The sequence below is a fragment of the Lycorma delicatula genome, chromosome 1 (genome assembly GCF_047948215.1).
Source record: "Lycorma delicatula isolate Av1 chromosome 1, ASM4794821v1, whole genome shotgun sequence".
Taxonomy (NCBI): Eukaryota; Metazoa; Arthropoda; class Insecta; order Hemiptera; family Fulgoridae; genus Lycorma; species Lycorma delicatula.
In genome coordinates, this window is record NC_134455.1 from 379870572 (window position 1) to 379883038 (window position 12467).

Here is a 12467-nt window from a genome sequence, read left to right on the forward strand (position 1 = left end):
ATTACAAAACTCACTCACCAGCAAATTAAAATGCATTCACAGCATGTACATCATTATATGTGTAGGATCCTATTATAGACTACTTCAGCACCAAATGTAACTAAAACAGAAAGAAGCCACCATAATAATTAATTATAAAAATAACTTCATTGTGACATCTATCTAAAGTTTTAGAATTTAGTTATTATCTTTCTATAGGTAATGCAGTGTTATATATCTATGATTTCTATACTGTGTTATGATATCTATACTTACTTAACCTTTTCTTCTAATAAATATATTAATCATAAATCCTGACTCCTGTTCTGTCAACAGATAAAAACATTAAGTGATTTTCAAGAATTTTTTGAAACAAGTTTTTAAAAAAAGTTTGATTATGCCAATCTGATCAAATAAGTGTATCAATCATTAATCATCTGTAGCCTTAATGCCAGTAGATGGCTTGTTATCTGATAGTGCCATTCAAATACATACTTCCTGAGTCAATTTAATGATTTTGATCAGTTTAAATGAATGTTTATGCTGTTTTATTACTTTTTATTTATTTATAGTGTGCATAAAAAGATCTAACATTAGTATTTACAAAAATTTGAAGTAGAAGATTGACTCTTTGGCCAGAATGGGTTAACTAAAATATCAGAATGAATTGTTTTTTAATCTACTACATACTTGCTACTTGTCTTACATAATGTAAGATTTCTGCATGATATACGATAGATCCAGAAATAAGCTTCCCTTTTTTCTTTTTCCTGTTTAGCCTCCGGTAACTACCGTTTAGATAATTCTTCAGAGGATGAGTGAGTATGATATGTATGAGTGTGAATGAAATGTAGTCTTGTACATTCTCAGTTTGACCATACCTGAGATGTGTGGTTAATTGAAACCCAACCACCAAAGAACACCGGTATCCACGATCTAGTATTCAAGTCCGTGTAAAAATAGCTGGCTTTACTAGGACTTGAACGCTGGAACTCTCGACTTCCAAATCAGCTGATTTGGGAAGACGCGTTCACCACTAGACCAACCCGGTGGGTTAGAAATAAGCTTCCCAAAGAGCTCCAGCCGCATGGGAAGGTGCGAGGCGAAATCCGGCAACACCGTTGTGTGCGGCTGTTCCTCCACTCTCGATTCCGCCAAGCCACGCTTCGCTGCGCCGCTCAGTCTTGGGTCAGCAGCCGTCCGAGATGGAGGTTACTTGTTGAGCCCACCAAGTTCGAGATTCGTTTCGTAATTTGCTTTTTGCACGCCAAAGGGACTCCACCCGTGAATATTTATCTTCAGTTGACAGAGGTGTATGGCGACAAATGTATGTCCGTTCTACACGCCCGAAAGTGGTACAGGGAGTTTAGTGCCGGTCGGAAGGAAGTCCACGATGAAGAACGGAGTGGAAGATTGTCAGTTTCGGAGGCGGTCATCGAGATGGTCCAAAACGGGAGGATCACCGTCCGTGAACTTGTTACTCGGATTCCTGGGAGTTCTTACGGTACATTGGAAAGAGCTTTGACTGAAAAATTGGGGTATCACAAATGTTGTGCCCGATGGGTACCGCGGCTATTGACATCGGAACACAAGGAGAAACGCGTTGACTGTGCTCCCAGTTTCTTCATAAGTGTCAAGAAGATAAGGAAGGATTGTTGGACTCCATTGTTACGGGAGACGAAACGTGGGTGTTTCATTTCACTCCCGAAACGAAACAAAAATCCAAACAGTGGCGTCACTCAGGTCACGTCTCCGACAAACCCAGGAACGTTTGACACACTTTGGGTGGACTGTCATGCCCCACCCACCTTTCAGTCCGGACCTTGCGCCTAGTGATTATCACTTGTTCCACAAGTTAAAGGAACAGTTGAGTGGCCAACGCTTCTGGAGCGACGATGAAGTAAAAGAAGAGGTGAAACGCTTCCTCAACGGGTTGGCGGCGGAGTTCTACGACATTGGGTTACAGAAATTGGGGCACCATCTACAAAAATGAGTAGATAAAGATGGCGATTATGTAGAAAAATAGAGCAAAGTTTCTTCTTTCCAACAATGTGAATTTCTATGAGAATACACAATGTTATCTATTTGTAAAATTGATGGGAACCTTATTTCTGGATCTACCCTTGTATTTTTTAATGTTTTATGCAAGTATAAAAAGAATATTTGTGAATAGTAGATCATGTAACTGAATTAAAATTCTGATTAATATTGCTGATTAATGATTAGTACTAATGATTATCATTAAGATAGTGAAATTCATAAAATATCTGACTGAAAATATATTTTAGATGGCTTTTATTTTTAAAATTCAAATACACTTTTGGAATACAACAAATAAATGATGTTTAAAGGAATAAAATTCTATTTTACGTGCGATTATAGTTTTCAATTTGAAATCACGTATACGACATATATACAAGTATATATATATATATATATATATATATATATATATATATATATATATATATATATATATACTTATATATTGTATTTTTATTTCGACTTATTAAATTATGATAAGAAAACATTTATTTAATAGCCATGAATTTATCAAGTACGAATTGAATTTATAACAATATTTATCATTATAAACTTTACAAGAACAAATTACTCTTATCTAATTACAAAAATAACTACACTTTGTTAAATGTAATAATTATGTTTGAAGTAACATTACACAATCATCAAGAAATATGTGCATTTTAAACACCATAAAACATACCTGCAAAAATGACAATATATTAAAAAGAAGCTGCAAGGCAATGCATTTTTGTATTAGAAATATGCCTATATAACTAGAGGCTACATTCATGAAGTGGTCCTGATGGGTGGGTTAAATATTAATTTTTGTGAATATGAGTTTATGATGATAACATTGTACAGATGGCTCTTTTTTCACTCCCTATCAAAGTTCAGTGGTTTTTAATACTGAAATATATATTCTAGCTGTACAGCTGTATTTTTCTAAATTATGAATTTCTAAAATGAGTGTAAATTGTAACTGATTCACAGAAAAGTATAAAATATTTTTTAATGATTGCAGCATTTTTTTTTTATCACTGGAGCTGTGTAAGTATTACTGAAATTGAGGTTGAAGTTTTAGCAAATAAATTTGGTTATATAAGTGTTTACAAGTAAAAAGACTTAGTTGCAGTTTTTCGTTTTCTGAAGGAAGTGTGGAAACAATATGTCAGCTGATCTGAAGGATACGAAAGTATTTATTAAATCTACTATTGATCAACTTTCTGATCAAATAACAAATGAAATTAAGGAACTAATTGATGATTTGAAAGTGATTGTAAGTGAAATGAACTAATCACTAGTTTTGTCATAAAAAGTTGAAGATAATAAAACAGCAGAATAAAATAATAAAAAATCAATACTGTCTTATTGTTGAATTAAAATGAGAAAATGATGCTGTAAAAAAGAAATAAAACGTGTAAAATTGAATTTTTGATTCTGTTCTACAAGAAACTAGAAATAATTGTATCACCAGGGTGAGATGTTAATGGTTGCAGTTTTTAACTTTCACAGACAAGAATTTCAAATTAGGTTCATAGGTGGTGGATGATTGTTTGTTATGTGCTGAAGAAAGTACCTTTGGTAAAATATCCATTTGTCATGAAATTTCTAGCAAGACTGATAAAAGAGGAATTTATGAGGATAAGAAAAATTGGACCAAACCTGAGTTCATTATAATTTGACACAATACTGTAATGATATGCTAAACTAAATGATTATCCTGTTTGTTAAAGATGTCCTTACTTCCGAGAGAGAATAGCTTCTGTTGATTCATGATAAAAAGATAGAAATGAAGTAGAAGAATTGCTAGACCAGAAATGGAAGTGTTTTTAAGGAAATCTGATTCAAGCAACGTTTGATCAACCAAGTATTTTAGAAATAATGATTTTATCAAAATTTTATTATATTCTTTAGCCATGAGTAAGTTTGAATATTGTTGTTCACTGTCATATCCTTATCTAAGAAGTATCTTTTCAAAGTATAGAACTATTTTTTTTAAGATATTTATTTTATAAAATGAAATTTTTCAGGAAATGTTTCTCGTAGATTATTGAACTCTTCATTGTTTGCTGTGTTACACATGTGTAATAATGAATTATTTGGAATATGATTTATATCACTATGTTTAGTCTTATAAAATCAAATGTAATTTAATATTAAGATCAGATATTTGAGTTATTACTTGTTTGTATTTCTAAGTTTAGACATTTAAGTTTTATACTTATCTAGAACTATGTTAGGGTATTTAGTTATGAAAGCAGTTTTGCAATTTCCCAAGCCTTTATTTAGTAATAGTGATTATATGTATAATGATAGTATAATGGTAGGTACATATACTACAACATATTATTTGTCTAAGTTTTGTTTTTTATTATCATTTGAGTGCGAGTTTACTATCATATTTAAATAAATAGATATGACCAAATGAACATTTATAACCATAATTTTATTATAATTTATTTATTCAGTTCATTTATTTGCTCTGTATGTATATATACGTCCAGTTACACAAATGATTACTTATTTTTATGAACATGAGATTGATATGATAAAAAAATGCGTTACTTTTGGGGAAAATCCAACCCAGAATTAGTTGAATAAGACACCAAATTAAATTTAATTTGCAGCGCAAAATTATGCTAATAAAAATTTTTATATTTTTACTGTTATGTTTTCGCCTATGATGCAAAAAATCACAGTATTTGTATTAAATGAACATTCACAATTCAAATGTAACATATTTTTCAACTGAATTCTAATTATATAATTGCTTAATTAAAAAAAAAGCACAAACAAAAACACTAGGTGAAGAACAGCACTGCTTGCACTGAAAGTGCAAATGTAATTAAGAATATTCTGAAGTTATTAAAAACATTATATTTTGTAAAATGTGATCTGTTTTGTTGTTTCAGAAGTAACAATTTTTGTTTTTTTTTTGTTTTTATACCCACTTTTTGTGTGCTTAGGTTGAGGGAATTTTGACAGGATTTTTACAACCAGATGCTCTTCCTCATGGTAACCTATCAAATGATGCCAGCAACAAATGATGTAAATGAATGGTCATAGATTCATATATGAATAATGCTTAATGTTAGTTAACTTCTGTGTTCAGCCTGAGAAGTCTTACTTAATACTTCCCGAGGTTCAGTTTTTAAAATTGGACGTTTTTTATTTACTACTGTTTCACATTGATCTGTCAAAAGACATGTGTTAACTTTTTTTTAAAAAGACCTTAGTAATAAATTAATATTTTAAAGAGTAATGTTTAATTTTTCTTTCCTGGTATGTATTTATATTTAATTAAGTTCTAAGTTCGCTATATTTTTATTCTTTTTATCTTATTTGTCAATTTATTTTATTTATTTTTTTTTGTTTAACCAGGCAATGGAATTAATTTCATTATGGGGTCCATTAATTTATGGAGGTTGTTTTGCTGCGACATTATCATCTGCTATTGCCAGTCTTGTCGGTGCTCCAAGAGTTCTCCAAGTAAATTGTTACTGTTTTATTATTATTATTATTATGCTTTTACGGCCAACATGGGACCACTTAAGTCAATTTTAGTTGGATCTTTTCTGAGAAAGCGTGTTATTTTACTCTTCCGAGCTGCCCAGTATTTCTTCATCCATTCAGATCTTGCTTCCTTTTCTTCATCCGTAAACACCCTCTTCGTTGTATTTTGTCGTTTGTCTGTCTTTTGTTTAAATCTAATGCTTTAATGTCTTTTAGCTTTGTAATTTTTCCAGTTTTATTCTGTAGGTCAGTCAGGGAAATTCCCTATTCTTTCATATCTTCTTTGATTCATCCTACTTTTGGAACCAGAGCTTTTCAATGATATGTTTTTTTCACTGTTTTTATTACTTATTAACTATTTGTTGGTGTTTACACTGCACTCCTAGATAAGAATGCTTACAATGCACTCTATGATAAGAGCCTTTTTTACTCTTATAAGAGAGAATAAAAATAAAAATGATAGTGGGATATATTTACAGACCACCAAGTTTTTGTCAATAGTAATGGTCCTGTAACCTTGTTCTCATGTTTCATTTATATGCTAAATAGCTGAACATCCTAATATAATCATCATGTAAACTTCTGTTGAGAATTTACCTCACTCAAAATTTTTTTACTCTTGAGATCCGAGAGTAAAAGAGTATAAGAGCAAAAAAATCAAAGATTGGTGGGGAAACAGTCTGAAAATTAAGAATACAGTTATTGATGCCAGATAATAACATAGACTACATCGATATATGAAGAAGAAATTTTTGTCACGTATGGGCAATTTGTTTAACGTGACTAAATTGTAAGAATTTATTAGTGTGTTAAAGTTTAATACATTAGAGCAGTTACTTTGGACCATATAAGTTTTGAAATCACCACATCAAATCATGGAATTTTTTTTTGTGATTATCTAATAATAATAATAATAACGTAAAATTTTCCAAAAAAAATCTAAACATTTCCTTAAGATTTATAAGACCCAAGACACAATCTTAACTTCAATTAAAAGTTTTTAAAAGGATATTCCAAATCATCCATTTTAGAGCATTAGAGGTTAGGACTGGAAGTAATAATTTCCAGTTAAGTAGGTGTGAAAGGTGGTTTGTTCATGTGGATATCATGAGAAAGGAAAGAGTGATAAGAAGAACAGTAGAATGAGAGAGATAGGAAGGAGACCATGGTAGGAAGGAAACAATGGGTAGATAAATTAAAGAGATACAAGTATTAGGTATGAGAAAATTAATAGGATTATATTAGAGGAATAGTGGAAGGAAATGATAAAATGGCAAACTGTGATCTACCAAGAAATAGTAAGAATAATACAAATCATTATTAGGCAATAAGTGGATGAAATTAAAAAAAAAAATTGTAATGCAATAGTGGTATTGCAACTGAAGTACCATCAATATTACAAATGCATTTATATCAAAGTATTAACATGTAGCAAATGATAAAGCATGCTAATTTTTAAACGTTCCTCTTTCAGATCCAGTAATATTTAAATGAATCTTGTTGCAGGCCCTTGCTAAAGATAAGCTGTACCCTTTCATCTGGTTTTTCTCTAAAGGATATGGTGCAAACAATGATCCTATTCGTGGATATTTATTAGTGTTCTGTATTGCATTCGGTTGCATTCTTATTGGTAAGTGATTGATCATACAATTGTATTTTATCATTTATTTTAAATTCTAAACTGCCTTTATTTGGTAGATGATGGTAAAGTAAGGATAGTTTATGAATGTTTGATTCTCTTCTAACCAGATGGAATATTCATTGCGATATAAATGATGTAAAAATAAAATGTCTATGTAAGTAACTATCATTATCATTATTCTATCATTAGTAAAATGTTTTCTGGTGATACATGTTTCAAACAGTGGAAAAGATCCTTACCTCCTCTGTATTATTCAAATCTCTTTAAGGCAGGTAAGTAGAGTCATTTTTTACTGGTAAACATTTGTGAAAAAGTGTTCACTTCTTGTCAATCCACAAATTAGTTTTTCCAAATAAATCTACGTGTAATAATTTTAATAGATGAGCTTGGTTGAAATCCCATATTTTTAAGTCAAACAGTTCGTGAGTAGTTCCATTTGGAAAAAAAAAACAACATATATAAGTTTATTACTCTATTTATAAAGCTTTAGTCATTAAAATAAAAATTTGAGTAATGACATTTTTTATGGTATCATGTTCGTTTTTATTTATTCTACCAAGTTTTCTATTTGATGACAGTTATTTACTTTTTTGTTTTCATGTTTATTAATTTTATTTGTTTAAAATTAATTCTCTTTTTTCAGCTCAATTGAATGCCATTGCACCATTGCTATCTAATTTTTTCTTGGCAGCATATGCTCTAATTAACTTTTCTGTATTCCATGCATCGATATCAAAATGTCCTGGGTGGCGACCAGCATTCAAGGTAAAGTTTTTATTAGTATTTTATTCTAAAATTGGATTTTTATAGGAATTATTTATAAAATAAATTTTATAAATTCTGTATTTTATAATTACTTTTCGATTTAAAATTCTTTCAAAATTTTTCTATTATGATTAATTTTTTAAATGTGCTTGTAGCTGATTTTTAGTAATGAAGAGAAAAATAAATTTTGTTGTATCCCCTTTTTACCGTTCTTTTGATTATTATCAAGCAGTGATTTTAGGAGAAGTGGTCATCTTATGTCATAATACTAAACAAATTTATTAAGGGATGGTTTCCAATAAAATGTGATTAGCAACAATGAATCCAGAATTCTGTTCTCATTAGCTTCAGTCAGTACATCAGGTAGCTACAGACCATTATGTTAGCTGTAGATCATTACCCTCATTTCCCACGACAGTGAATAATGCTGGCTCATCATAAACACTTCTTTCAGATGTTAAGTCTGATTGTGATTTGATTTCCCAGTGTAGAAGCACTTACCAAAATTTCAAAACGTCAAGTTGCTAAAAGTTAGCACAAATTGTGTAAAATTTATAGGTCTTACTATAAATGAATAGCAGAAACTAAGGCAATGATGAATTGTGTTTAATATGCATTGTAAATAGAGGATTGTGATCTTGTTAAATGAAAAAGATTAGGAAAACCAGTGTTTCAAGATTAGTGTTCTAACTTTGAAATTTCAGACATATTATTAGAACTGAAAAACTCCTGTATTAATAAAAAAAAAAGATCTAATGGAACCTTTTCAATCAAACCTTGTAGCAATCATTGATTGCTACAACAGAAAAAACTACTACAACTTACTTACTACAACGGGAAAAAATTCTTTTAGCTGTATCATGACCGATGATAAAGCATGAATTTTTTATGTCAACATCAAACCAAAATATTTATTTTTGAAATGAAATCATTCATGTTTATTGCAGGAAAAATATTCAAACAAACCCAACATGCAAGCTCATGCCCCAATGTGTGACCCAAAAAGGTGTTTTTTTTTGTAGATTTTTAATCTTGCCATCCGAATGGCTTTTTTCATATTGGAAGTATTTTATTTAATTGCATGCATTCAATAAAAAAAAACTCAAAATTACTAAAATAAACTTTTTAATGAAATGAAACCAACTAAAAGAATAACACACATAATAAAAAGTAACAAGTTTTTCACGTCTTTAAATGTTGAAGGTGGTGTCAAATTAAGGGTTAATACGAGGGTTATTTTTTTTCAAGGTCCAATCGGTCACAAAATTAAAACCACAGTTAAAATAAAAAATTTTTTATTTGTAACAAGTACTTACATAGTTACAGTATTTCTCTTCATAATCGCCACTCTGATTTAGAGATTTGTCGTAGCGTGGTACCAACTTTCCAATACTCTCATCATAGAACGGAGTCGCTTGTGTTTTCAGCCATGTTTCTATGCTGGTCTGCAGCTCTTGGTGGAATTCATGGAACGTGGCACGACCATCACTGCAGCCTCATACTGCGTGACCCTTCAACGTCTATGAAGGGCAGTTCAGAATAAGCAGAGAGGAATGTTGTCATCAGGGATTGTCTTCCTCCATGACAATACTCGGCCGCACACTGCAGCTCTAACAAAGAAGCTCCTGCAGCGTTTTCGTTGGGAAGTGTTTGATCACCCACCATACAGCCCAGATTTGGCTCCATCCGATTTTCAACTCTTTGCTCACATGATACGCTGGCTAGGAGGACAACATTTTGGCACAGACATTGAGCTGCAGACCAGTGTAGAAACATGGCTGAAAACACAGGCGGCTCCGTTCTATGACGAGGGTATTGGAAAATTGGTACCACGCTACGACAAATGTCTAAATCGGAGTGGCGACTATGTAGAGAAATAGCGTAACTACATAAGTACTTGTTATAAATAAAAAAATTTTTATTTTCACTGTGGTTTTAATTTTGTGACTGATTGGACCTTAAAAAAAATAACCCTCGTATAAAGTAGTTTTTAATTTGGCACCAACTTCAAACAGTCAGAAATTCTAGGTTGATTGTTATTAAAATCCTATTTTATTTCAGAACAAAATACCTTTAATTAATAGTTCTTATTGTATTAATATTTTTGTTGCAGTATTACAATGCTTGGGTCAGCCTTCTAGGCACATTATTATGCATAGCAGTTATGTTTCTCATATCTTGGTGGACAGCACTTGTAACATTTTTTGTAGTCGTTACATTATATCTGTATGTCTCTTATCGGAAGCCAGGTTAGTAAATTTTTATTATAAATCTGTGTGCGAATATATATGTTATGAAATCATTCCAAATCTTATTAAAAATTTTTACATGAATGTTAAATAATAAATAAAAACAAAGAGGTAAGTTAGTTTGTGTGTGTGGCGAAAATAATGTGTCTCACTCTTTCTTTTGGCTGTAATTCACACAAAAAACTGAGGTGTAAAGGACTCCAGTTAAAGTTACTTTTTTGTGCACAGTAAGGATGTTTACAATACAAACAGGATGAATAAAAGTTAAAAAATAATATTCAAAAATATGTGAACTTGCTGGAATTGTTATTTCAGTGTTATTAACAGTTTCTATTGCGCTGACTTACTATTAATGTTTTTCATGTTGTTTGTTGAAATACAAAAATTGAAATATACCTCTTTAAAAAAACAGCAATAAGTTGCACAACTTTCCTGGATTTGTGGCAAAAACTCTCTACCATCAAAAATTCTTTTTAAATTAAAATTTATTGTCATGAACATCTCATGTATAGAAGTCATGATACTAGATTTCAAGTTTTTATGTTAAAATTCAGAGATATGAGGAATAATTGAAATTCACTACCTTCTTTGTTACTTTTGAAATATTCATCAAATTAAGATTTTAGTCATTAATTATATTGTAATCTAATAGTTAACAATTAAGTTGTAGAATGATTGGTGAAAATCACCTTTGATAAAAATTCATATATTTGAAATATTTATGAGAAGGGATGATTATTGAAAAAAAAGGTTTTGCAAGTATTACTAAAAAAATCCCTTTTAGGCATTTTTACTGAAGTATGACACCAATATTTTGGTATTTCATCATTCCTAGATGATTTTTTCATAAATTTTGTGCAGTTAATTCCCTACAGAAATCAACTTACCAAATTTCAAGTTTCTGCATGAACTTTTACATTGATGATAACTTCAAGAAAGTTCATATGGAATTGTTCTTCACAAGTTGTCTGATTGTGGTGTCCTTCCTACAGGCCTATATTACAGAGATTTATGTGGTTACTGTATTTTTATTAAGATAAAATAATTTAAATTTTATTCTTTTTTATTAAATTGTAAAGTAATACAGAACTAGTAAAACTGGAAAGCTGGAATAAATATTGATTTGAGAAATAAATGTAAAACAGACAGACAAAAAATCAATAAATTTAAAGATTCTGAATTATATTATTTGTATAAATCCATGTTTGTGTGCTTATACATTGCATGTTTGTACACACAAGTATACATGTAAATGTAAAGTATACATACTTTACATGTATATGTACATGTAAGTAAATGTATACTGAGTAAACATATCCAAATAACTTTATTATTTGATAAACAGGAAAACTTAAATAAATATGTGTCATATTTCACATCATTTTTCATAGTTAAAATTTATATGAAATTTACATATTAACATCTATACTATACAGAGAAATATGTTCTTATATTCTAATATTTCACTCATCAAAACTGGGTAGATTTTTCAGAAGATATTAACTCTTTAATAGAACACCTTATTGTAATATTAATTTTATAGGTGGGTAATTGACATAATTTTTTAAAGCAAGAGAATTCTCACTACATAAATACATACAGTTTGTAAACAATGATTTATGTACTGTACATTTATATATACATATATATTTATCATATAGGTATATAGACTACTTAACTGGTTTATTTGTTACAGAGGTCAATTGGGGCTCATCAACTCAGGCTCAGTCATATAACTTTGCCTTAAAATCAGCTCTTGAGTTAAATAAAGTTGCTGAACATGTTAAAAATTACAGACCACAGATTCTTGTACTATCTGGATTACCAAGTTCTCGACCTACATTGATTGATTTTGCGAACTTAATTACAAAAGGAACATCTCTTCTTATATGTGGTCATATAATAAAGGTATTACACTTTTGTTTTTTACCTCTATTACTAACAATAAAATTTCATTAATTTAATATTGTCTATTTCAGAATCTATGAAAATTTAGACTTGCTTGCTTGTTTGTAGTGAAATTTTTTTCAAACTGCTCTACAATCATTATAACTAGAAACAACAAATAAATCAATTAATTGAAGGACTAAAAATTTTTTTAGCAAGAACAAAGATTGTTGAATTTATAAATGAAAAATTTACATATTAAATCCCTACATGCAAATTCTTGGAAAAGTGAATGAAAATTATTTAATCCTCTTAATATTGTGTTGCACTTTAAGAAAGGATGGCAGACTCATCGGATACTCTCACCAGGCACTTCAGCTATAAACATAAGGATTATTGAACAGAAA

The 12467-nt window shown here is 30.2% G+C and overlaps 1 protein-coding gene across 1 annotated transcript in view; it reads left to right on the forward strand.

The window, feature by feature from the left end:
- The window catches only part of LOC142317310 (bumetanide-sensitive sodium-(potassium)-chloride cotransporter-like), a 170926-nt gene that overhangs the window by 111222 nt on the left and 47237 nt on the right, over window positions 1-12467 (forward strand). Inside the window, exons 9-13 of the mRNA XM_075353748.1 lie at window positions 5386-5493; window positions 7024-7147; window positions 7803-7924; window positions 10038-10173; window positions 11870-12081. Coding sequence (XP_075209863.1) covers window positions 5386-5493; window positions 7024-7147; window positions 7803-7924; window positions 10038-10173; window positions 11870-12081 — 702 coding nt within the window. The remainder of the gene's footprint in view (window positions 1-5385; window positions 5494-7023; window positions 7148-7802; window positions 7925-10037; window positions 10174-11869; window positions 12082-12467) is intronic.